General features: G+C 37.0%; 2 protein-coding genes across 6 annotated transcripts; one reads left to right on the top strand and one right to left on the bottom strand.

Annotated features, from left to right (window-relative positions):
- Nucleotides 1-1,592: 1,592 nt before the first annotated feature.
- On the bottom strand, nt 1,593-18,248 carry septin6 (septin 6). 4 transcript variants are annotated; one of them, XR_014608675.1, is made up of 11 exons: nt 18,131-18,213; nt 16,333-16,447; nt 15,146-15,341; nt 13,880-14,066; nt 12,177-12,338; nt 10,540-10,636; nt 8,551-8,719; nt 8,282-8,414; nt 7,836-8,026; nt 6,682-6,738; nt 1,593-5,326 (listed from the first exon to the last, which is right to left on the bottom strand). XR_014608675.1 is itself a non-coding variant. In XM_084132467.1 (11 exons), exons 1-10 carry the CDS (start codon nt 18,173-18,175, stop codon nt 6,069-6,071), a joined length of 1,299 nt encoding a protein of 432 aa, XP_083988593.1. In that variant the 5' UTR covers nt 18,176-18,241; the 3' UTR covers nt 4,548-5,326; nt 6,027-6,068. The 4 variants fall into 4 exon arrangements, 3 of the variants coding, with proteins under 3 accessions (XP_083988594.1, XP_083988593.1, XP_083988592.1); XM_084132467.1 differs by lacking the exon at nt 6,682-6,738 and adding an exon at nt 6,027-6,072 and having other exon boundaries at nt 4,548-5,326; nt 18,131-18,241; XM_084132468.1 differs by lacking the exon at nt 6,682-6,738 and having other exon boundaries at nt 1,593-3,002; nt 18,131-18,248.
- A 742-nt stretch (nt 18,249-18,990) lies between these two features.
- On the top strand, nt 18,991-21,015 carry sowahd (sosondowah ankyrin repeat domain family d). Of its 2 annotated transcripts, none has more exons than XM_084132330.1 (2): nt 18,991-19,198; nt 19,664-21,015. In XM_084132330.1, exon 2 carries the CDS (start codon nt 19,779-19,781, stop codon nt 20,856-20,858), a length of 1,080 nt encoding a protein of 359 aa, XP_083988456.1. In that variant the 5' UTR covers nt 18,991-19,198; nt 19,664-19,778; the 3' UTR covers nt 20,859-21,015. The 2 variants fall into 2 exon arrangements, with proteins under 2 accessions (XP_083988456.1, XP_083988455.1); XM_084132329.1 differs by having other exon boundaries at nt 19,014-19,233.
- Nucleotides 21,016-27,782: the final 6,767 nt, after the last annotated feature.

Raw genomic sequence — 27,782 nt, 5'->3', positions numbered from 1 at the left:
GATACAGCTGCAAATAAGTATTTGAACACCTGAGAAAATCAATGTTAATATTTGGTACAGTAGCCTTTGTTTGCAATTACAGAGGTCAAACGTTTCCTGTAGTTTTTCACCAGGTTTGCACACACTGCAGGAGGGATTTTGGCCCACTCCTCCACACAGATCTTCTCTAGATCAGTCAGGTTTCTGGGCTGTCGCTGAGAAACACGGAGTTTGAGCTCCCTCCAAAGATTCTCTATTGGGTTTAGGTCTGGAGACTGGCTAGGCCACGCCAGAACCTTGATATGCTTCTTACAGAGCCACTCCTTGGTTATCCTGGCTGTGTGCTTCGGGTCATTGTCATGTTGGAAGACCCAGCCTCGACCCATCTTCAATGCTCTAACTGAGGGAAGGAGGTTGTTCCCCAAAATCTCGCAATACATGGCCCCGGTCATCCTCTCCTTAATACAGTGCAGTCGCCCTGTCCCATGTGCAGAAAAACACCCCCAAAGCATGATGCTACCACCCCCATGCTTCACAGTAGGGATGGTGTTCTTGGGATGGTACTCATCATTCTTCTTCCTCCAAACACGTTTAGTGGAATTATGACCAAAAAGTTCTATTTTGGTCTCATCTGACCACATGACTTTCTCCCATGACTCCTCTGGATCATCCAAATGGTCATTGGCAAACTTAAGACAGGCCTTGACATGTGCTGGTTTAAGCAGGGGAACCTTCCGTGCCATGCATGATTTCAAACCATGACGTCTTAGTGTATTACCAACAGTAACCTTGGAAACGGTGGTCCCAGCTCTTTTCAGGTCATTGACCAGCTCCTCCCGTGTAGTTCTGGGCTGATTTCTCACCTTTCTTAGGATCATTGAGACCCCACGAGGTGAGATCTTGCATGGAGCCCCAGTCCGAGGGAGATTGACAGTCATGTTTAGCTTCTTCCATTTTCTAATGATTGCTCCAACAGTGGACCTTTTTTCATCAAGCTGCTTGGCAATTTCCCCGTAGCCCTGTCCAGCCTTGGGGAGGTGTACAATTTTGTCTCTAGTGTCTTTGGACAGCTCTTTGGTCTTGGCCATGTTAGTAGTTGGATTCTTACTGATTGTATGGGGTGGACAGGTGTCTTTATCCAGCTAACAACCTCAAACAGGTGCATCTAATTTAGGATAATAAATGGAGTGGAGGTGGACATTTTAAAGGCAGACTAACAGGTCTTTGAGGGTCAGAATTCTAGCTGATAGACAGGTGTTCAAATACTTATTTGCAGCTGTATCATACAAATAAATAGTTAAAAAAATCATATATTGTGATTTCTGGATTTTTTTTTTTTAGATTATGTCTCTCACAGTGGATATGCACCTACGATGACAATTTCAGACCCCTCCATGATTTCCAAGTGGGAGAACTTGCAAAATAGCAGGGTGTTCAAATACTTATTTTCCTCACTGTATATATATATATAGCACACAAAAAAAAACACATATGTACATCTATATATATTATTTATTCTATATCGTTTTGGTATACATTTAAATATAGAATATATTACATATATATTTTTAAAAAGTTATTTGAAGGGTAAATTATGAAATAACATATCAAAGTTGTTTTAATGTAATTTTATTGAAAATGTACACCATGGAATCTTACTACAGTTAAATACTTCACACATTTCTGGGATTACAGGGGTGGGGGTAATTGACATTAAGGGGAAAATATGGAAGATGACTAGAAAAATGTAGGCCAGTCTCGACACCCAAAATGTTTCACACAGAACATAGTTACTTGTCAATGTCATTAATCATTAAAACAGATTTCAAAGTCGATACGCAAAATAGGTCCTTAAAAATTATATGTACTGCACACATATGCATAAACGTCTGTACCTCATAACTGACCTACTTGAAATTACTGAAAACCCTTGATGTATATCTCTATGCAATATTTGGCAAAATGGAAAATCACATTTATAAATTGAACGTAACTGCACATTGTACCTGAAATAAATACACGTAATAAAATGGTCCAAAGTAAGAAGCATTTGAAGTGTAAATATGTCTAATCAAAGAATAACTCCATATATAAACAAAAATATGTTCAGGGCATGCAAAAGAACAGAAGATAAAGAATATAAAAGTGGCACTGAATGTGACCTACATGGTATTTCAATAGGTGCTCCATTACTCCCTAAGATTATATTTTAAATAAAATAATTATGACTATATTGCTGTGAATGTTTAAGACTTGAAATGTGCTCTGTAAAATGTAAAGGGGATTACAAAACATACAATACAAACCTCTCCGATTTTGCTCATGCTTCCAGATAAAGATTCTCATTAAATTACAGTTAAATCTCTCTCACTTTAACACATTTGCTGCATTAACAACCAGGAACTTTCGGGCTCATTTTCTTTGGATTTTCTCAATATTCACAGCCAGCGTGTCAAAATGCTTAAGTCTTATTAAAGATATTCTTACTCAACTTATAGTTCACATCCTAAATTAAGCATAGTGTTTGCAAATAAGTTAGTATCCATTCGCTCCTCACAGTTAGCACTGTGTTAAGGTTGATGAGTACATGCAGGTTTATTCACGAACATATCCATAAAAGAAACTAAACAGTTTAATCGAACAAGGCAATATCATAGATGTGAAATGCTAAACTGAAACTCAAAAGCATTGCTTTAGTTAACAGCCTTTCTATCAGAGCTTTTGGCTCTGGTGTCGCCAGCAAATGATGTCTGTAAAAATACTAATGAGGGACTGCTTGGCATGCCCTAATTAGAAAACAGTGCTAATATTTGTTGAAAAAATACCATGTTAAGCCCACATAAGGCCATGTTCAACAGGGCACACAGCATGAAAGTTTAAAAATGAAACAAATAAAGAAATTAAATAAAACATTCAAACAAGGCTGACGGAGTGAAAAAGACAGGAAGAAGAGTGGACGCTTAGTTCTCGTGGAAGCTGCAATCCCCTCTTCCAACGGGTGGCCAAGACAGAGTTAAAAGAAGCTAGAGGAAGAGAGGAGACACAAACGCAGATTAGAGAGAGTATCAGGAGGGCATTGAACTGGGCATCAGTGCCAGTGGGAAGACAAGTTTACTTCAGTCAATTGGAAATGGGCACTCAGATTTTTCTTTTGCCAGCCAAAAGCATGAAGCATTCGGAATGTGGGCGGATAGGAACACACCGTCCTTCTGCCCCGCTTCAAATGCATTGTGCATCCTCTTCACAAGTTGCTTTTAAACATGCATGGATTCGTTCAATGCAACATTGCTTTCAGCTTGCATTCTTAAAGTGATACATTTGTGGTCAAGAGTAACCCAATCTAAAACTTTTTAAAGAATAAAACAGCTTAACTGGGACAGTGATTATAATGATTGCATTCTCCCTCCCCACATCTCTGAAGAGGCAAACATCTTAAGCATATTAGTAACACAAAACATACACTGCAAATAAGCACAGCCTTCAGCAAAGGTTTTGGTAACACAATAAATATAATGTTAGTAAAAGCTGCAGAAAGAGCACACAATGAAAACACAAGAGGCGATCTATAAGAAACACAGAGGGCCGGGTCCACACTGCCTCGGGGTACCGGTTAACCAAAGAGTCTGGGCCTGGTCCCTTATCAAAGCCATACTACTCAGTGCAGAGCCAGGGATTACTGCAAAGGAAAGTAAATACACACATGGCAGTGAGCAGGGAGACTGGAGGGAGCAAGAGAGTTAATAAAGTGCTAAATACCAATCACATCAATACCACCTGTTGAAAGACCAGCATCCAAATACCATCCATAAAACAATGTTTGATTCACTTTGATTTGGCTGAACATCTTCTTAATTATTTTAATTATCTTTAATTGTAGCGTTGAAAACATAATTTACAACTTGCTTAGGAGACTGAAAATAAAACCATTTTCTGCAGTGAGACAGATAGAAATGGATTAAAATGATTAAATTTCCCCACTTTTTGGTCATAAGGATCTTATAATAAAGTTCAGTTAACAGACTTGTGGCAGTGGTCAGGCAGCTCTTCAGTTGAGAATTGAGAGTTTATTCAGATGTAGGATTAAGCGGGTCTTATTATTATTATATATGCTCAGTTAAGCATAGAGATATAGTAAATTGCTTTAAAGGTGAAAGTCCAGCTCTTCTCTAAACTGCCATATTGAATTTAATGCAGATGAAAACGAGGCTGTGAGGGATAAACGCACCATCTTTACAATGGCACACACTGTATAAATGTCCTAGATCACTAGGTCCCTATAGGTCCCAGAACTTTAATAGTCATCTACGTTTTTTCAGAAAAACGTTATGTCCGCTGAACAATCAAATCACGTCTTCTATTCCTCACAGCCTCGTTTTCAATCCTGTCAAAAATTAAATATGGCGCCACCCTGACTAAGGTCTATAAATTGAGGAATCAAGATTTTCCATTACATTAGTAAGCAAATCAAACACTGGCCATGTCACCCCCAGTACATAAACAGTTAGTAACACTTGCATGAACAATGCTAAATTAACTGTTTGATAACCATACACAATGATTTTCCACAGTTTTAAGCTTTATGAAAGAAGCTTTATTGGTCCCCTTGCAATTGATATTTGATTAGTAAGTGAATTTTTAATTTTATTTTAATTTTGTGAAAAATAAAATATCACAAAAATAAAGAATTATAAAAAGGTGCTTACATTTGGATGAAATGTGCCAATATGAAGTTTTTCTAAACTAATACAAGCATAGGAATGACAGGTTTATAAAAAAACAACAACAACAACAACATTGAGATATGGCTGCGGATGACCAGACAGCATCTGCATAACATGCATGAGCTAAAATGAGACAAAACCACTTCATTACTACTCCTGTTCCTAAATTATATCAGAAAACTGCAAAAATGCTTTAAAGCTCAATGACTGAACTGAAAGCAGCTCATTTATCTTCCTATTATAGTACCAATAAAAATGATGGTACTAAGTAAAAATCCAATTTGTCTCATTTTAACCCGTGTACTCACTACTGCAACAGTAGCCACTCATGTTAAAGTTGATTCATACACTAGTCATGCAAAACAAAGCAATATCATTATGACATCATAACACAGCAAGTAAAACAAAGAAGAATAAATGGAATTTTAAAAATGTAAAAAAAAGAAGAAAAGAATTCCATTCACAGTTAATATCCCTCCTCAGCTATGTTATGCGTGAAACTGGGGGATGTGGGGCGGGAGAGAGGGGGGAGGGAACGGGAACGGGAACGGCATGGCTCAGGAACACTGAGGGGGGAGAGCTCATTCACAGCGGGCAGGGGGAGCACTTTCTACAGGAATCCTGAACTGGAAACGAGAGAGAAGGAAGATTATTGTTCCCTACAGGTTACACACTGTTGTATTCACACATAAAAAAAGAAAAGAAAAAAAAAAGATCCAAAATGTTAGTCATGCATCTGTTGAAACACTTGAAAGCAGTTGCAGGGGGTGTATGTGGTAAGGCTTAGAATTGTTCTCTCTTTGTGCTGGATAAAACTAATTATATTGTCTCTTCTGCTGTGCTATTTACATAAATCGGATATCCCAACATTAACGTGTTACTTAATTACGTGGCAAGGGATAGCTCAAGCTTTAGGCCAAGTGTAGGACTAGTGTGACCCAGCTGTAGGAGCCGAGCCATTAAAGGCTCTTTTGTGTGAGTTTGTGGAAGAGCAGTGTGGAGTGCAAACAACGGCAGATTGTTATGGATTCAGATGGCAGATGGCTGCACATCACATAGGGAGAGCAATAAACTCTCGCCTGACGCTGGTGACATAATATCCCCTGCTGCTACCATAGACAATCTTCACATTGCCAGTGTTTAAGACTTTTAAGCATGAATAGGAAATGTAATTACTACTGCAGTGCTTTAACACCGCAATTACAGGATCAGTGTCGCAATTACAGGATCAGTGTAACTGACCATCATCATTACTTGTGTTTTTGTAATTTAGTCCCCTCGTGCGAATGAGGGTTTGTGTCTTAAGAGATACTATGAAAGCCTTACCAGCATAAGGTGACTCATGCAGGACTGGGAGCAGGTGAGGAGTTAACTGGAAAACAGCATGGATGAGACGTACATGACACGTGTACAAACTAGACAAGACACCTTACAAGCAACATCAAAATGAATATTGTACATGCCCTGCCCCGCTTGAGCACTGAGGAAAACTATAACATTTTCTCTGGCTATCTTCTAAATGTAGGAATAAATATCACACATTGGATAATAGAAAAGAAAGTGGTAAGAAACTGTTCAATCTCAAGTTTTGGATTTGGACAAAGGTTGAAGGTACGATTCTCAATACTGGCAGGAAATTGAGCAAGGCACCTAACCCCCAATCGCTCCCTGGGCGGCACAGCAAAATGCTTGCCCACTGCTCCAGGTGTGTGTGTATGTTCACTAGTCACTGCTCCTAATGTGTGTGCACTAATTTGGATGGGTTATCATACTTGGCCTTCACATGTCTATTTCACTTTACTTTCTTGCACTTTATGTACTGCAAAACTGCTTCCTTAGCATTTCATTGCTGTGAAATGTAGCAAGTGTTTTTAAAGCAGTGGTCTGCTGCCTCATGAGGACATACAAGAAGCTTAAGGGGGGAAACAGTTAAAAATACAGGAGAAATTGATTTGAAAAAAACAACAACAAAAAGGTAAACCTTGTCACTGCAAGTGTCTTCTTCCCATATAGTATTCAGGTGAATGCAGCAAATCAGCTTGAATACACAACCATGGTTGATTACCAGCATTATTGAAGCAATTTATTTGAGCTCTAATTACTAGTACGCTTTTCAGATTGAATGTGCTTGACCCTTTGATTAAAGGTGAATAAAATATATTGTACTTTTAATAAATGTTAATCATTTAATCATTTTACAAAATTATAGTCATAATTACATATAATTATATAGAAAATATAATTATAACTATATAGAATTGTCTAACATGTTCTATTCATACAAGACTTATCCCACACATCAGACTGTGTGATGTTAAGAGGTCACAATTAAAGTATGCTCTAGTTTCCATAATGGAAATACAGCTGAAGAATACTACAAATGTATTGGATGTAATTGCACAATAATACAAGTAGCTTCACTACAGTTCAAAAGTTTGGGGTCGGTAAGATTTAAATCGGCAGTTAAAATGTTTTTTAAAGAAGTCTCTTATGCTCACAAAGGCTGCTTTAATATAATCAAAAATACAATAAATAGTCATATTCTGAAATATTATTGTTTTTTAATTTATTATATTTTAAAATGTAATGTATTCCTGTGAAGGCAAAGCATGATTACTTTAGACTTCAGTGTCTCATGATCCTTCAGAAATCATTCTAAAATGCTGATTTACTGTGCTGCTTAATATTTTAGTGGAAACAGATAAAAAAAAATAATATAAAAAAAATCAGGATTCTTTGATGAATAGAACAAAAGATCAAACAAATTTGATCAAAAGAACAGCATTTATTTCAAATAGATATCTATTGTAACGTTATAAATGTCTTTACTGTCATTTTTGATCACTTTAATGCATCCTTGCTAAAAGTATTTATTTCTTTCAAAGAAAAAAAATCTTACTGACCTAAAACTTTTGTTCAAACTAGACCTTTCATTTTTCAGACATACTGTCAACACCATCCATTTGAATTCCATAGTTATGGTAATGATCTAAATTTAACATACCCTGCAATCTTACCGGGTGGTCAGTGAAATGCACACACACTTGCACACATGATCTCCTGCATCGTGATCGTCTGGGGTCTCAGGGAGGGAAGGTTGTGAGGGTTAGGAACCACGTGGAGGTCAATACTTACTTTTTCCTCTCTTTATCCTTCTTGAGTGTGGCGGAGCTCCCTGCCTGCTGGGCCTGTGACTGCAGCAGCTCAGCGGCCGTCTTCTTCTGCTTGAAGCCGTTCAGCTCATCATCGAGAGACTTCTTCTTGTCCTCTAGTTTCTTCTTCTCATCCTGGTGAAGCTTCTTGAGACGGTCAAACTTTTCATGAAGCTGTGATGTGAACACCAATGAGTCAGTATGTGAGCTGTTACTGAACAAACAAAGCTTTACATCTACTGTAAATAGTCCAATTTATAGGACTAACCACTTACTTTTTAAAAAATATCGTTTAGTTGTAATTTTATAGTATAAATCATACCAGATATACAGCTACATACCATGTATCATCCGCTTTCGGTAACACTTTTGAGACCTTTATAACAACATTTCTACAAAATTACAGACTACACATGCAAACAAACAAACCTCTTTTTCTGCCTCTTTCAGCTCTGCTTCCTTCTCTTTGACTCTCTGGACAAACATCTGCCTCATCTCTTCCTCTTTCTTCTGCAGCTCCCCCATGAACTCATTTCTCTTGGCCTCGTATGTTTCCTGGAGGCTGAAGACAACAAACCAGATGCAAAAGATATTTAACCATTAATTTACGTCTGTAAATGCAGACTATAAATCTTTATGCGATGAGTTGTGACGGAGAACTTTCTCCAGATTGTTGGTGTGATCGTGACCCTCTTCACCTGAAGGGTTTGCTGTCGGGGTCGGTGTCTTTGAATCCCATCTCCTCCAGCTTGCAACGGCGGTATAGCTCATAGTGGCGAGTGTGAGTCTGCTCTCGCAGGTCCTCCATGTTGACCCTGATCAGCATCTCTCGCAGCTTCACAAAATCACAGTGATTCTCATTCTCCACTGGAAAACACATGATTCAATGGACAATGAGTACTAAACCAAAGTCTTATTGGGACATGAAAAGAGAAGGAAATAACTTCCTCCAGGACATGCCGCACACATTAATTACTACATAAATTACTATGTTAAAGATCTGGGTAGTTTATGGAAAAGCTGCAGATGGGTAGATGACATGACATACTGTACACCACGTAACAGTGGTACATGTAAAACATTCTTATAGGTGTATTGGTTCATTTTATACCACTAAAACAAGCAAGCCTTTCAGAAGAACAGACATGACCTCTATTAACAGTCAGTTTGTATAACTTTGACCAGCAATACTAGTGTCAAGTATTATTGACACTACAACATTCACCGCAGCTGTTATTGTAACTGTATTAACAAATGTATTACATTTGCTGAAGAAATCATGAGTGCTGCTTGTCTGTGCAAAACTATGTGACACAAGGCTGGGTGGTTGCCAGGCTATTGTTACTAAGGTGTTCAGAGTGGTTGCTAAGTGGATGCTAACTGGCTGGTTAAAAGAGCACATCCCCAAGTATATTTGATCATTTAGTCTCTAGTAATGGTTTGGGCCCTTCTTTCAACTGAAGTCTAAACGATTAATTTTTTTACCCACTCACTACTTTTTCATAGAAATGCATCCCTTTCTGCATGAAAGGGATGCATTTATGCTTTTAATACAAGTAATGCTTTTAATACAAGTAATTTTTCCTTTAATCAACTCAAGTAAAGTGTGTGCCTAAACATCTTGAGTAAACGAATGACATGCAGCAGCGGTGCATGAAAACACACACATCACATATATATCCATATTTTTCCTCAGTGAGTTCAGCCTTGCAGCAAGCTAAATTAAGTAAGACCACGTGTGCTGCCCTGCAGTCTCATGTGCCGAGCGAGAGAGAGAGAGAGAGAGAGAGAGAGAGAGAGAGAGAGAGAGAGAGAGAGATATTAGATATATACAGAGTAATGTCACAGATAGCCTGAGGACAATCACAGCACTGCTGCTCTAATGTTACGCATCAAATCACTGCATGCATACACCACAAATTAATGAAATCTGACAGGACAAATTGTGAATGAAGTGAGCTGGACTTGCACAGCTTGTTGAACATGACTAATGAACATCATTATACTGTAAATCCTAATTTTTTCATTAAAAGGCAAAAGGGCATTACAATTTGTACTTGTGTAACATTCATCAACATTGATAAGAAATGTTTCTTGAGCATCAAATCATATTAGAATGATTTCTGAAGAATCATGAGACCCTGAAAACTGGAGTGATGATGCTAAATATTTAGCTATATTTTCAAATATATTAAAATAGAAAACTGTTGTTTTAAATTGTAATATTTCACAATATTACCATTTTTTCCTGTATTTTTGATTAAATAAATGCAGACTTGGTGAGCAGAAAACTGTAAATTGTAGTGTGTAGCAGATGTCTAATCAGTGCACTATTTTTCAAAGGACTCTTGAAAAGCTTCCCAACTGCCTTTCCGGTTTTGGGATTGTGAGTGTTATTTTAGTACCATCAACCAATCAGCACTGTACTGATGTCATTTGTCTGTGGCTCCACAGTGGATAGTCACATGGAAATTACAGCTCTGTTTTCTCTTTTTGACAGCTTTAATACATTAGTATTCTGTCCTTCTGTGAAAAAAATGCAAGAAAGAAAGAGAGGGAGTGTCCAGACACAACGCTGCATAAAGGGAGGGACGGGATGGGTTTGGATGTCCTGAACAAAGAGGCCATGGCCAAACAGAGGGAAGAGCTCTGTGTCATTTCCTCTGGAAGACGTGACCAAAACTTACCCTGGACGGTTCCCCAAGGGTACTGGCGTGCTCGCACCATCTTGTTCCCAATCTTCACTTCCTCAGTGCTTCCCACTACCGCAAAAGGCAAATGACCCTGCAGAGCACAAAAAAAATCCCACAAACAAATAATTTAGCAGAAATACAGCAGTCTATTTCAAATTTTTACTGTAACAGACCAGATGACACAGCATTTAAATCTATATTAGTGCATGTAAGCTTATGAACATTTACAATCCTACACATACCTACCTTTCAAAGTTTTTTTAAAGAAATTAATACTTTTATTCAGCAAGGATTAGTTAAATTGATCAAAAGTGACAGTAAAGACAATTATAATGTTACAAAAACTTCTATTTCAAACAAATGCTGTACTTTTCAGGATTCTTTGACAAATACAATCAAAGTAGCACAACTATTTTTACTCAACATTTACAAGAAATTATTCTTAAGCACCAAATCAGCATATTAGAATGATTTCTGAAGGATCATGTGACACTGAAGACTGGAGTAATGATGCTGAAAATTCAGCTGTGACATCATAGGAACATTTTTTTTTAAATAAAAGTTATTTTAATCTGTAATAATTTCACAATATTAACGTATTTACTGTATTTTTCATCAAATAAATGCAGCCTTGACAAGAATCTTCTTTCAAAAACAATTTTTTTAACAGTAATGTAACAATGCACTCGCCCGTCAATCAGTCTTGGTCTAAGATACTATGAACACAATGAGGAACAATATAGTATCTTCATTTCTACTGAAGCACTGCATCTCACAGTAGCGAAGACCTCGTAAAGAAATCACCTTGTTAAGATGATTTTCACAAGACAAGAACAGCCTTTACAACCATTGAGAAAGATATGAGGACACATCCCACTGTAACCAAGTGGGATTTGTCCTGATGTCAGCTATCTGTATTTCCAATGGTTAACAGTACTGGAAGACCCCCACAGTAAACTCGCAGGCACAGGCTATGTGGTGAAAGTGACATTCATTCATTCACTGTATGTCATGTTACTGTGCTCTATGTTGTTGGGAGACTCCATTGAAGAAGAATGCCTCTCCTTTTGTGGTGTCTTTTCCTGTGAGCAAACACAGGCAAGAAAGCTGGACACCATATGGACTCTTTCTCACTTAAACTGCTGAACTGTGATGTGAAATGCAAACTGGGCGAGTGCTGAAGTATAAAATATGGCTGTGTTGTCTCCAAGCAAAACAGGACATGGTACATTTGTGACTGACTCAATGTAATATAATTTCAAGTGGAAGAGGAACACATCATTCTTAATCTAAAATCTTAATCTTATCTAATTACATAATACCAACATACTCTAGATAAATATATTTTGTTCTCTTATATAGCACATAGTAACTAGATTTTAGACAGAAACATAGCAGCAAACCTTTTCTCAAGTATCAGCATGATTTTAGGTATCACTCATATCCGAAACACACACAATGTGGAATGAGTTACACACCAAAGTCTAATACTTAGGAGTTATGGGTCTGTTTTTTAGATTAAGTAATATTTATAACTTATTACACAACACTTTAAAAGTACATCTTGTTTAGTGTATGTAACAACAGGAATGAATACAAATATGAATGATGTTCAGCATCAAGCTCCTTACATTCATGGTTGAGTTGATCTCTGCCACAGTCTCATCATCGGTGGGAAACTGGTAGATCTGGACACCATTGCTAACCAACTCGCTCGTAATCTTGATTTTGAACTTTGCCAGTTCACTCTTTGAGATGGCATCTGATTTGGCAATGATAGGGATGATATTCACCTGTATATAAGAGGAGAAAGATTATTTGGAAGCATTTGGAAATAGACAGTAATCAGAAATTAAATCAATTTATATTAATACTAATTAAGATGATGACATCAACCAGACACAGCAATGGAAAGATGATTTCTGTGCATGCTGACATATAAAACCTCACACGGCTATGGTGAGTAAATATTTCCCCTTCAGAAAGCCAACTTTCAACTACTCAGGCAGTAAGTTATTAATAAATCTGGATGTAAGCAACGCAAAGCAACCTCAGAACATCTGGCTGAGTCCAGATAAATATAGACACTGAGATTCTCTCATGTCTTTTATGCCTGAGCAAACTGAATAAATAGCAGACATATAACAGAAAAAGGCTGAATTTACTTTATTCTCTATATGCAGATGCTGCTGCAGTGCAGACACATAAAATGACACAAATAGATTATCCTCTTTTTACATTTTTAATAAGGAGAAGCTAATTAAAATGAACTCTATAGAAGTCTGTGAAAGCTTACATAACCTAAGCCTGCTCACGTCGCAATATGCCTTCAAACTGGGGAGTAAATCAGATGGTTCATCACGATACGATCCGATATCGATTCTCACCGCCAGCCAGCAATATGATATTTGCCAAAACCTCAAAAAATTCTGCGATATGATTACAATTCGATTAATAATTGTATGCATGTGTACGTTCAAGCACTAAAGAAGTGAAAGAGAACTCGCTCTCTGAGCACGCTACGGATGTGTGCGCACAGAAAACTTCACAGTTTTTGTCTTTTGATTATTTGTACAATAATCACTCTTGAAAAAATATATATAGGTGTAGGTTTTTACAAATTGCATTGATAGATCGTATTGATCAGACACCCCTCTTCACTCGTAATACTGTGTCACACACGTACATATAGTGTGCTCTGATCCCACTCACTCAGTTTTTACACTCCTGCCACCTACACCACCATCTTTGTACTATTCTCAGTAGCCTGGCCACTAGATTAACGCTTTGTCTGTTTCCTGTAATTTACTACTGGTGAATTGTGAGGTTAACAGACACTTCAAATAAAGGTTTAGACACAGTGTGAGTACACAGGAATCTCTTCTCAGGCATGTGAGGCTACTGTTAGTTTATCAGCTTCAGATCTAAGAGGACATCTTTGTTCAGGGAGTCTGTGCAGCACAGAGAGAGATGAAACAGAATGCAGTAATACACAGCTGACCTTCATTGACTCCATCTGCACAGCTCCAATGCCATTAAACATGGCATAGCCATCAGCCGAATGCTTAATAACCCACATCTTAAACCAAACTGCTCTATACAGTGAAACAGTAAATAATGCTAAGCTACATATAGCAGTTTCATTTAAAGAACGTCATATACAGCTAGGATGGCTTGAGGGTGAGTAAATCATGGGGTAATTTTTTATTTTTAAGTGAACTACTCCTTTAAATACTGTACCAGCTAAGATTTTTCTAACATTGACCATAGAAATCATATTGCTCAGTCCTGAGTGTGATCAAACATTTGTTAAAAAATAAAATGCATCACCAACCTTACTATCTAGCTTCTTCATAGTAACCAGGTCAAGGGACTTTAGCGAGTGTCCAGTGGGAGCGATGAAATACAGACAGGCGTGGATCCGTGTATCATGATAACTGTGTAGAGTGCGTTTAATCTTCAGCTCCTCTTGAAGGTACGCTTCAAACTGAGCATCGATGAACTCCACAATAGACTTGTAACTGCAAGTTGAACAATGAAAGAGGTGGAAATATTTAAAAGGAACTTACAGCCAGAATAAAAACACAAAAGTTAACACTAACATTTAAAGATGAGTGTAGTATGAATGTAATAATGTAGTAAAAGCTTCAGGCTTACTAGAGAACTGTAAAATAAAATGTTGTGTGCTTTGGGGGGGATAGGAACTGGTTGAGGCATCTATAAATAGTTGGAAAGCCAGGGGCCGGATTTACTTCATTTTGTGACATAGGCAAAATACATTTTGGGCCCCCCCAAATGTATACGCAAAGAAAGAAGGCGTAACTTTTATTCTTGCTGTATTATTGTTGCCGCCGGCGACACCATGTCTTGGAGACGCTGTGTTTTTCGTTGCGAAAGCCAAACTACTTTGTTTGGCCTTCCAAAAGAGAACACAATTAGTAAACAGTGGTTAAGCTTTATTTACAACACTGTTCCAGAACGGTACAACCAAAATATTCGACTATGTGCTGCGCATTTTTCGGAGGACTGTTTCCAGAACCTAGGAGATACAAGGCCAGCTGTGCACAATGACCGATTCTAAAAAGTGGGGCAATTCCATAATTTCAAGTACATTCTGGCGCTTCTGACTCACAGACACAGCCTGTAAGTATGTTTTCATATTTTAATAATTTGCTACTGACTATTCAAACGTGAGTTTTGAGCAGTATAGAGTAGCGCTTGCTTGTTTGTCGTTTCTACGGTCACAAATACAGACATGGTTTTATGTTTACATAGTGTTCTCAAAACCGGTTTACATAGTAAACCTAAAACCAAAAGTAAACCTGATGCCACTCTCCTATTGCGGTCTTTGTTGCTTTCATTGAAGTGAACTTTGTTAAATTTGCACATAGAGTTGGAATTGCAGATCGGATTTATATTTTGCAGATACACATTTATCTGGCAAAACATGGAACAGTTTTTACAAATTGGAAAGCTATCCGATCAGTAAAAATGCATGAAGTGACCAGGTGTAAACAGGCCCATTGACCTGATTTTGTTTCTGGTTAAACAACTAAAGAATCGTTTTGCTTAAACATATTTGGTCACAAGCAGATCTCACCTATCCTCTTTGTTGATCTGATCTCCAAAGCCTACAGTGTTGACCATAGTGAGTTTGAGGCGAACGTTGCTCTCCTGCAGCTCATAAGTGTTGGACTTGAGCTGCACTCCAGGCTGATTGTGCTGTGTAGGTTCACCCTCAAATTTGGTGTTGAACAGGGTGTCCATGAGGGTGGACTTTCCCAAACCCGTCTCCCCTGTAACAAACACACAACAATAAGCTCCCACCAGGCTCTTCATTATCTAAGATAATATAACCCCATACACATATTCCTCAAATATTTAAACATGGTTTGCTATGTAATAGTTGTCTCTGCATATTAAACTGGAATAGGAGGATAATGATTTTTTAACAACAAAATTACACACATCAGTTTTAATACAGAAGTGCACTATTTAGCTGATGCATACACTTCTGTGTAAAAGTCTAAAAGCCATGCAGCAATCCTGGCTATTCTTGCTCTCCTGACAACCACAAGCAGAGTTTGAAATGGACATCATGCAACACCACCAGAATGTTAATTATATGGATGGCTCACATTTGCCATTTCTTCATAAACTCAGCCTGCAGATCCCATTCCCACAGGACCCTGTAAAGTTTTCACTAGCCTAAAGCCTAAAAATAAAGCAGCGATTTCCCCAATCAGACCAAATGCTGATGAGCAGTGGCTATTAAAAGGTATGGAGTGAGAACTTTCTAGTGAGTTCTGTGGTCGCATCCTTAGAGCTTTAACAGAAATGGGATAAAAGCCCTGGCTGATGCCCTGAACTTTAGGGCTTGCTAACAAAGAATCTGAAACAATGCACTTGGTTAATTGGCATATGGCCTCTTACTGAGGGGACAGAATCATATGCCTTCTTCAAGGTTTGCTACTGACTGGGTCAGTAAAATATACCTCCATAACAAATAACATGCATAAATCCATAATTGAAAGATTATTTCCCCTATTTTTGTTAACTGTGTTAGAGGGATGGTTATTTAAGATTGCTAATCTCCAATCAGCACATGAAATCAGGATATGAATAAAATCTCAAGTTCCTGCAACTGCTCTCCATCAGTGCACCAGTATTTAGTAAGTGGGTCACAGGACAGAATCAGTATGCGTTCACAAAGGGGTGTGACATACACTGAAGCAAATGGTTAGTTTCGCCCCAAGGAAAAAAGGAGCTCCGACATAACACACTCACCCACACAGAGGATATTGAAGCAGAAGCCATGGTTGACGGACTTGTTGACCAGCTGGTCCGGCATGCTGTCGAAGCCAACATGACCAGAGAGTGGGACGGCACGTGCACCCTCTCCCTAATTCAAGATCAAATAAAAGCAAACCATAAATGAAACAAGTAAGACCACTTTCAACAATGGAAAGACTTTGTAAGCACCTAGATTCATGAGAATGCAAAAACGAAACATTGTCAATTTAGTATGTAAAGGTACACAACATGCACCTCATTTCAAACACAGAACCTAGGTAAGGCCTTTGACAAAGAGTAATACACTATAGTATAGCTCTCGAAGGTTCAGCTCTGTGCACTTCCTCTTTCCTGTCTGATCTCAACTGTTGAAACCACATTCTGGCAAACACACACGTAAACCATTTGCAGTCGCAGACAAATGTTGCCGTTATCAAGTAATACAGGTAGGCTATCTGTGAAACAAAGCGGTTGTAAAAAACATAACACAAAATCTCAGCCATATTAGTCTTCACTCTTCAGCATTTCCTCTACCATTGTTCACACAGGTCTGCCACCTGGCCTGCAGAAATTCTGGCAGGAAAGGCTGTCTACCCACATTTTACAGCATATCCTTTTAGTGTGTGGGTGTTTGCATATGTGTGACCTATGCATTGAGCAGTACGAACGTGCCAAATCATTTGATTTCTGCTAAAATAAAATAAAAACAAAGGGTGAGCGTTCATTCAGCACAGGTCTAATGTAATAAAGATCCATAATCCAAATGGAAATATTCCATTAACATTTTCATTAAACTGCCATGAAAGGCAATCAAAAGCACATCCTTTTTAGTGAGAACCAATCAAAGCAGATGATCAGTTCTGTTATGAGGATTACTGTGGAATCATTAACATTAGCAACAAAATGCACATTTCATTAAATACAAAACAGGCAACTAAGAGCAGCCAGATTGTGAGAGCATCTTATTGACTGAACAAACAGTCCCAATCTGACCCACATGTGCAACATTCCAAAACCAGACAACTGTAAGGAGTCCAAAGGGGGGTCATTGTGACTACAACACCCCACTGGCTGCTCTGTAACCAGAAAATACTGGTTCAAACCCCTGGTTTGAATAGTAAAGACTGATTTAAATGTCATGTATTAGAACTAACAGCTTTTGTGCTCGGTCTCGAGTCTGCTGCCTCATGTGCATATGTACGTTACTCTCATTAGAGACGTCAGAATGAAAGGAACATGAGCTGCTACAACATAAAATAAAATTGTTAGTTTCTGACATGGATGTACGAAATATTTCATAATAGACAACGCCCAGCGAGCATAAGGATGCTAATGCAATTAAACATAACGGTTTTAGACGCGCTCGAATTTTATGGATTTTACAACACAATTACACTTGAGAATGCGACGATATTTTTTTTAAATCGTTGTTTATGATAATTCATAAGTCACAGTCACTTCAAACCGTGATGTTCGTCCGTTATTGTTGGCCCTCAACATCAAGCCATTTCCCCCAAAACAGCTGCGTGGAGATAGAAGTATAATTTAAAATATAAACACACAAAAAACGTGCTTATATTCTAATCGTTTACACAAACAACACTTGCTGTTTTAAATACTGTATAATTGATTGGTTTGTTGATAATGGGCTATCACGTTCACGAATAAATGAATACCGAAAGCTATATTTGGTTATACCATATGTCACACCTTCCAAAAATAACTAGTAGAATTTCGTCAGTGTAGTTATGTAAACCGAAAACACATCGTTGTAATAAAACAGAGCTCTTACCGCTTGTCGTGCTATCTCAGTGGCCGCCATGGTTCTCTCCTGCATCAACCCTGAGCCCTTCCTTCCTTCACAGGAAACCGCAGCAGAGTGAAGCTACAGCTACCAACTCGGATACGACGGACTGTACCATTCATGACTGATGCCATATAGCGCCTTGTTATTTTTATTATAGTGCAATTTTAAATTGGGATAATTTAGGAATCAACCCATATGCAGAATACACGTAGTTCAATAACTACAGCACTCAGAAAACTCATGAAAATAAAAGCGTCGTGCCAAAATATGACCCCCATTTCATTATATGGTATAGTCCTCTTCATCTTCGCATGTTTCCACAGGTCTAACAAACTATAGTAAATGATGCTGAGTGGCACTTTTTACAAAATATTTCTTAATTATTATTTTTTATTATTTATTTATTTTTATTTTAAGTACCCTAACGATTTTAATTCAAATAGTACGTCTACTGACTCACCCGTTTAATAGTAATTCATTGTTCAATTTTCAGAAGCCCAATTAAACGGCCTATTTTACTTACAGTATAATATTGACGTATATTATTCTAAATGATACATATTAATATTTAGGAATATTATGAACGGTATTGTGTTGCTTGAATGTGATTTATTTGAAAACTGACGTAACATTATAAAGAAGTAGGCTAGTAGCCTATAAAATCGATTTTATATTATTCTTTATTTTATATTAAGCCTAAATCGCTGAATTAGGCAAGCTTTCTTCTCGGCTCGGTCAGCCAGCTGAATAGTCACAAGTGTCATGGGTTTGAAATGTTGGGCAGTCAGTGGTCAGTGTCAGTGAGCTTATTTGCACTTTAGACTTTAGGGGAGGGTTTGAACGTCGGAAATGGACTGTGAGGAAATACACACTTGAATAGTTTCGGTTCAAGTAATCTCACTGAACTCATTTTCTGATTCTCAGAAAGGAAAAAAACAGTCGTTTAACTAAGCTTTAAAAATGTTTGTGAAGGCCATCTACCTATTTGGTTGAACTGTGTGTAGACTGCTTTATTGAGAGGGACGAGAAGAAAGAGCTGTGTGCGGACAACAGGTGAGACGGCATCTGATGAATCACCTCAGATACAGGTTAGATCCACTGACACTTATCAATAGCCTTGCCTACTTACAATTCTCGTAAAACATTTCCGAGAAGGAGAAAAGATAATGTTCGATGTAATTTTATTTTTCAGACTATAATCAGACCTAAATCGACATACTGAAGCTAAACTACAAGCTTATAGATTAAAATATGAAATAATTTGATGTAGCCTAATGTAAAATAGTACATAGCCTACTGTGAATGTTTTGTTTTAAAAACAAATGTAAAAAGAGGAACACAAATGAGGAAGTACTCGTTTTTCCCCCAATAGAAAACAAAATCATTCACGTTACTTAAATAGCCTATCCTTTTAAAGTTTTTTTTTTTTTTTAAAGATTTTGATTATTATTATTTCTAATAATATACTGAACTATCTTATTCCATTTAAGCATATTATGTTCCTTTCCCCCCACACAGATTTGAACATAGGCTATAGCCTAGAAAAGTGAATATAAGGAAGATGTTTTTCTCTGGTTATGTAAGCCTCTTCAGTTTGGATCTTATCTAAATAGCTTCCCTGGGATCCGCCAGTATGTATGAGGGGAGCAGCAGTGGGCCCATCAGGACTGAGGAACAATTTAATACCGCTGTGGGAGAAGCAGCACTGCTCTCAGAAGAACCGAAAGATTCAGACTGTAAAGCCTCAGGCAGTAATGGAAGTAATTCAGATTCCCCTAAAAACAGAATAGCAAGCCAGTTCCGCTCAAATCTTGAAGAGCGATTCTCAAGACATGGTGCTCGACCCGTGTCTCCTGCGTTCAGCAGTGCCTCCTCGCGCAGATCCAGACTTCAGAAACAGCTGGAGGTCTCCAGTGAACCAGGCAGCAGTAGCAGCGCCTCCCGCAGACTATCCGTCGATGCTTCGGAGAAGGGCTCCCTCACGCCCGCTATGCGTAAGAAGTATTTAAAAGAGCTGCTTCTGAATAACAGATCTGGATTGTCAAGTATTTTATCATCCAAACACACATCGTCAAAAGAAGAGGAGGAGGAGGCACCGAATGGAGACACTTTGAACTGCGGCGCGCTCTGGGCTTTGGATCCCATGGAGCACGCGTGGATGCTCTCTGTTGTGGATGGGAATTATGAGACCATAGTGGAATTTCTCGCGGAAGATCGCAGTTTATTGAGCAGAAAAGACTTTATTAGTGGTTTTACAGCTCTCCACTGGTTGGCAAAAAATGGAAAGGACGAGACACTGATTAAGCTTCTCAGGCATGCTGAAAAAGAGGGGCTGTCAGTGAACGTGAATTTGAGAGGCAGTGGAGGTCTGACGCCTCTCCACTTGGCTGCCATGCATGGCCAGTACATGGTTATGAAGATTTTGGTTGGTGCGTTCAGTGCCGATGTAGACATCATGGACTACAATGGGAAAAGAGCATGGCAGTATCTTAAAGACAACACACCAAATGAAATAAAGGAGCTTCTGGGAGCCTGTGATGATGAATACTTCTGGTTTTTGAATGTGAATAACAGTGCAAGTCAAGCACAAGCAGTTGAAGAACATGCTCAAGAAAATGGAGTCGAGGTGGACGGCTCAGGAGGAATTGTACGCCAGCGGTTCACATCATTTAGGAGGCTGTTGTATAACGTTGGTCTACTTGAAAAGATCTGAGACTAAAGCCAAAAGCATGTTTGTCAGGTCATTAATGTTAAACACCAAATGTTTTTATTAGTAACAAGATTTGTATGGTAATATGACAACTACTTAACCTGACAAGTGTTGTGTATTGATTAATTTTAATATTTTTAATAAACCAAATTGCAAGGAACTTGGAGACTTTTTTTATAAATAATGTTTATCCTTGGTAAGATTGAGCCTAAATGCTCAGAGAAAGACAATGAAAGGTGTTAATTAGCATAAAACTTGATTATTGTGCAAGACGACAACCTTAGAACCAATTGGAAAACTTTTGACTCTGGCATTTTGCTTTTTCAAAAAACAGAAGGATCCACATAATTCTGGTTCGATGAAAAATCTTTTATTTAGGAAGGACATAACCAGAACATCTGTACAAAAGAGACTGTTGTTCCAGATAGCATGGCATCTCTCCAGCTCTGGATGAGTTGGTGGTCCTATGCACAAACAAATGCCTTTCAACTTATGTGTGCAAAATTCTGAATTAAATGAATGTGCAGCTATACAAATAGAGTCTGTAGGCTTATACGTGCTATAGCCATTAAATAAGCGCATTTAATTTCATATTTGTTAAAATATTATAATGTTATTTTTTGCCATCTATGTTGATTATGAAAAGTGAACAGCACGAGTAAGATAGGATGCGCAATATATCGGGAGACATGGAGTGGGTCAGACATGATTTTGACCACTTGATTAAGTTTTGTTTTGTAGAAATTTTATCTTAATTTGAATAAATTTTTCATCAACCAATTGATTACCAATTTAATAAATAAGAAGTAAATATAGCAGACAATGTAATCATGACATGGAGGTCACTTTGCACGTGAACTGGAACGCATCTCATCATAAATAAACTGAAACTCAGTGTATGCCTCACAGACATGAGAAATTTATCTAAAGAAAGCTTGAACTGTCTTTAAACGAAACAATTCAAAACGAAAAGAAATAGGCTACTCTCTGATTATGTAGCCTAATCCATGATGTGCATTTCTCTCTATAGGCACTTTCATTACGGAGATGGCGATCGTGGACTTCATCTTTGCAGTCAACACTGTTGCACGCACACATATTATGTCGAAATAACGAGATATTATGTTGAAATAACAATATTATTAATAATAAATCTTTAAGAATATTTGATTGAATGCTGAATGTTGTGCTTGTTCAATTCAATAAAATTAATACTTTAATTGTGATAATTAAAATAATTGAATATTAAATATTAAGTGGCCAATGTTCAGAGGTGTCAAAAGTATTCACATTCATTACTCAGATAGAAGTATAGATAGGTACTAGGGTTTAAAAAGACTTCTGTAGAAGTTGAAGTATCAACTCAAGCTTTTTACTCAAGTAAAAGTATAAAAGTACTTGTTTCAAAACTACTTAAAGTATAAAAGTAAAAGTAATGTAAAGAAAAAAAAAATTAATTCTCTCTCTCTCTGAATCAATATTTGACGCGATTTGCCCCGATTTCTCCATCGCTTACCGCATCATGGTTTCCTTCGGAGGACTTTAGCCGCTGCGCACAACCAAATGTGACTACAGCCTCTCACAAGTTAGAAAGACACCACAACGCCAATCAGTTTAGCGATGTGTATTCAGGAGGCGGGAGTCAGATCTAAACCGTTTGTTTATTGGCCAATTTTTTCTTTTTTTTTTACGACGACAAGCCGGAATGAAAACAAGCCGAAATTAAATAGGAGTAACAAGGCTATTTTTAAAATGTAAGGAGTAGGAAGTACAGATAATTGCGTCAAAATGTAAGGAGTAGAAGTAAAAAGTCGTCTGAAAAATAATTACTCCAGTAAAGTGTAGATACCCCAAATTTCTACTTAAGTAAGGTAACGAAGTATTTGTACTTCGTTACTTGACACCTCTGCCAATGTTGCTCATTTATTAATAGTATTTATATATAATATATCTAGCACCCCATCAGCACCTTTTTCCAAAATAAGTGTAGTATAACCAAAAGGACAGCAGTAATGTGTGAACTGAATTTGACGACAGTACAGTGAATTACAATGAAGTTATTGCATATTTTTCAAAAAATGATGCAAAAAGATATTTATCCAAAATAAGTGTTGTAGTATAACCATCAGGACAGCAGTGATGTGTGAACTGAATTTAGCGACAATAGGCCTACAGTAAATTACAGTGAAGTTATTGAAAAATCATCAAAATTATACATTTATACGGAGCACCTGAGGGGACCTGTGAAAAATAAAATAAAAATAGGACTTTCGCGTGCGCACGAGAAACTTTCGCGTGGGCACGAGAAACTTTCACGTGCGCACGCGATAGTTTCTCGTGCGCACGAGACACTTTCGCTTTGCGTTATAGCGTCATTAATACAAATGTGGAAATATGGATGATGTATATATCATTTATGTTGTTGTTTGACATGTTTTGAAGTGTATATTTTAGCAAAAATCTCAAGCAAGGTGCTATTAAAGACAAGACTTAGAGGCATATTTTAGTCACAATTCAAATAATTGTATTAACTTTGAATATAGGCCTACTTTTAATAAACTTTGTATTTGTATGTGTATTGATAAAAAATAAACAACAGGCTAATAATCTTATGCTATTGAGATGAAGGAAACATTTTTTTAAAGAAGTTCACAAGATTGCTATTTATCTTGATCAAACTGTTCCGTCATCAGCTCTTCCTCAGTTCCGCACTGCAGAATAAAATAGTCATCCTCTGCTGCAGTTGTACGGATTCTTAACCCATTTATTGCAACTACATTTCATCTTTTTCTAGAAATTCATTTTGAATGTACACAAATGTTTCGAATGACAGAGTATGAAACGATAAAGTATTAAGTTATTTCCCCAACTGAGGAACAAATCCAAGTGATGGCGCCGGCGAATCGCGCTATTAACAACATCGGTTCACTTCTGGCATTAACTTGACATCACAGCCGGTTCATTATTAAATGATTATTAATTCCTGTTCAGTATTAAACTTTGGACCGAACGAAAGATGCGCGAACCCAACTTTGCGGTATAGTTTCAGTTTCGATTCAAATAAATTCGTTTAGGCTTGGCGTTTAAAATAGGCTAAAAGTTGTTTGTAATAAAGGGCACAATGGGCTATTTTTATAGACTACTTTGCATTTATTATTATTATTATTATTATTATAAGTGGTTACTTATTTTTCATTTCTTGTTGTTTTCTGATTCCATTCATTTAAGGATTTGGCTATGGGGAAGTAAAATACGCATAGCCTATATGTTATTAATAGTGTTTATAATGTTAATGTTGTATTTTATTTACAGGTCTTTTACACTATTTCTGAATAGACTAGCCTAATAATATAATGCGTGTTTCCCTCTCAACATGACCGAGTGCGCCACGCACAAGCGCGCATCCTTGAGATATAAATTATAGGCCGATAAATTTTAATAAAAAAAGGCCTACATCATAAAACTCAGAAGAGTATGTATTTTAATATCTCTGATGTTCTCTGTTCTCTGGTTGTTAGACAGTAAGTCTGAATGACAGTTCATGCATGAACGTTAGGACTATATACAGTCAATTATTACCTTTTTGTAGCTATTGTTTAAAATATTTAATTTACAACGAATTATATTGATTTATATCTTAATTTATTATTATTATTATTATTATTATTTAAAACTTACTGGACGAGGGCGACCATGGTAGGCCAACAGTCGTCATTTACCCTGTATACAGTATATCTATACAGAAGAAAGACCTGTCTAGGCTCTTCGGTACGGGTTGTGTCGAACCATTCGTTAATCTGGTTGTTTGATGAGAAAAAGATGAAATGTAGTTGCAATAAATGCGTTAAGAATCCGTACAACTGCAGCAGAGGATGACTATTTTATTCTGCAGTGCGGAATTGAGGAAGAGCTGATGACGGAACAGTTTGATCAATCGTGTGAACTTTACTTCTTTAAAAAAATGTTTCCTTCATCTCAGTAGCAGAAGATTATTAGCCTGTTGTTTATTTTTTATCAATACACATACAAATACAAAGTTTATTAAAAGTAGGCCTATATTCAAAGTTAATACAATTATTTGAATTGTGACTAAAATATGCCTCTAAGTCTTGTCTTTAATAGCACCTTGCTTGAGATTTTTGCTAAAATATACACTTCAAAACGTCAAACAACAACATAAATGATATATACATCATCCATATTTCCACATTTGTATTAATGACGCTATAACGCAAACCGAAAGTTTCTCGTGCCCACGCGAAAGTCCTATTTTTTTTTTTTTCCACAGGTCCCCTCAGGGGCTCCATACATTTACAATTGTCTATACAATTAAAAAAAAAAAAAAATTGTCCAAAATAAATGTTGTAGTAGGCTATATCCAAAAGGACAGCAGTGATGTGTGAACTGAATTTGGCGACAGTACAGTGAATTACAGTGAAGTTATTGAATATTTTTTAAAATCATAAAAATTATACATTCACAATTGTCTATACAATTAAAAAATTTTTTTTTCCAAAATAAGTGTTGTATGTGTTGCATAAGTAAGTATAACCAAAAGGACAGCAGTAATGTGTGAACTGAATTTGGTGACACTATAGTGTGTGACAGTGAAGTGATTGACTGTTTTTGTAATAACGCTTTTCGGGGTTTGCACTTTGCAGACGGTCCTTTCGGATCTGTCTCTCAGCCAGCGCATAGAGATCAATGTATTTTATCCACTGCGAAGGAAAGCTCGTTTCGAGGAAAATTAGGTTGTAGCTGCTTGTCTACGTTTCTACGATTAAAAAGAGGTGTTAAGCTCACGATTTGACCCCTTACCAGTCAGCCCCAATTTTGGCAAGTGATGCATACATGACATACCCAAAATAAAAAGGTTGCTGCTCATAAGTCATTCTGAATAGACACATAACCAACATATATTTAGAAAGCCAACCCTTGAGAGTTTACAGTTCAAGACTCAAAATTAACCAGACTGTTATTAATATTGAGATATATAAGCTCAAACATAAAAACAAAAACAACTATTAAGAATATATTTATTAAATGTATAAAAATATTATGTGAATTTAGGATAGCAACTTATAACCACAACTAAAGTGTAGCCACAATTGTGGCCATGCTTCATTTCAAATCTGAGGATGATATCTCTAAAATTATACATTTTATGAAGCCTATTGTGAGACGATGTCAGGGGAAGTTTCAGAGAAGGCTAATAAGAATATTTTATTGCCCTGTAAACACCCATTTACAGTCTTTGACTAATGTTTGGTGAGGAGAACTGGCCCAATTCATGTTTTTTCATTTAAATCGACCAACCTTTCACACCTCTGCCGGTATGAGACTTAATCTTCATTATTCTCTTATCCTTATTCTTTTGTTTGAAATCACCCATTATAGCCTTTCTTCTGGCATAATGCGTGGCCATCGACACCTAATGTAACCCCCCTATACACGAATAATCCACCCATTAACTTAAGACTTGTTAGAAAACAAACAACAAAAAACTATTATTGGAACTTTAAATGCAAATTATTTTTTAAAAATGATTGTATGGAATAGAAAGCTCCTGCAGCAGGTGCATTAGCACAACAAGTAGCCTCAAGCTATGACACAATTTAATTTATTAATATTACACTTTTATTTAAAGCTCACTTGAAAACACCATAGAGTATTTGTATCATATTCCGGTCGCGGTTTAAAATGGTTTCAAGTCATAAAAAGACTTTGAAATATGTTATATTTAGCATTTTAGATGAAGCTATGGGCTATCCTTACCTAGCATATGCATTCTGTAAACATTCTTTATTCATATAAAAAACCCAAATCGTACGAAAATCACACACAAAACACATATACTTCAATCGTGCATTTATTAGCTTCTTGTTTCAGGTGAAGAGATGTCACTTTCGCTATTATGGGGTTCCATTTGTGCCAAAAATGAGTCGACTGCTTTGTGCTTTGTACTACACATTTGGCCTTGTCAACAGTTATTGTCTAGTTGTTCAAAAAAAGTGGTATATGTTGATGTGTGTGTTCTCTGTTTATGTCGATTTGTTCTGTCGTCCTTACTGTATTGATCCTCCTTTTTCAGAAAAATTAGTATGTTGATGATGTGTATGTTCTTTGTTTATGTCGATTTGATCTGTTGTCCTGTCATCTTGTTCTGTCTTTCGTACTTGAACTGTAGTCCTATAGCCTTCTGTCGTGTTCAGTCATATTAACTGTCGTCCTGTTCAGTCATATTACATGTCGTCCTGTTCAGTCATCATAACTGTCGTCCTGTTCAGTTCAGTCAACTTAACTGTCGTCCTGTTCTGTCGTCTTAACTGTCGTCTTGTTCTGTCATCTAAACTGTCGTCTTGTTCTGTCTCTTTACTTAACTGTCAAACTTTGTTAGTTGAGTAAAGTTGGCCATAAATTCACAGATTCGAACTTCCCGGATTAATAACTCGTGAGTACACTGTACTGTCGCCAAATTCAGTTCACACATCACTGCTGTCCTTTTGGTTATACTACAACACTTATTTAAAAAAATAAAATAAAAAAAAAATCAGTATTGATTATTATATATATTATTTTTATTTTTTAATTGAATAGACTATAGACAATTGTAAATGTATCATTTTGATGATTTTTATTATGAAAAATATTCAATAACCTCACTGTAAATCACTGTATTGTTGCCAAATTCAGTTCACACATCACTGCTGTCCTGCTGGTTATACTACAACACTTATTTTGGTAAAAAATTATTTTTGCATATTTTTTATGATTTTTATTTATGAAAAATATTCAATGACTTCACTGTAATTCACTGTATTGTTGCCAAATTCAGTTCACACATCACTGCTGTCCTGATGGTTATACTACAACTCTTATTTTGGAAAAAATATATTTTTATTTCTATATACAATTTTAAATGTATGA

This window comes from Abramis brama (assembly GCF_963993115.1).
Source record: "Abramis brama genome assembly, chromosome: 13".
Taxonomy (NCBI): Eukaryota; Metazoa; Chordata; class Actinopteri; order Cypriniformes; family Leuciscidae; genus Abramis; species Abramis brama.
This window is presented reverse-complemented; position numbering and strand designations above follow the sequence as displayed.

Excerpts from the sequence above, each read along its gene's own strand:
- sowahd (XM_084132330.1), top strand. The coding sequence starts at position 19,779 with ATGTATGAGGGGAGCAGCAGTGGGCCCATCAGGACTGAGGAACAATTT.
- septin6 (XM_084132466.1), bottom strand. The coding sequence starts at position 18,175 with ATGCAGGAGAGAACCATGGCGGCCACTGAGATAGCACGACAAGCG. Across the intron at positions 8,415-8,550 it reads CCCGACAGCAAACCCTTCAG|CCTCCAGGAAACATACGAGG; the intron begins GTGAAGAGGGTC and ends TGTTGTCTTCAG. Across the intron at positions 8,027-8,281 it reads TGAAAGAGGCAGAAAAAGAG|CTTCATGAAAAGTTTGACCG; the intron begins GTTTGTTTGTTT and ends TTCACATCACAG.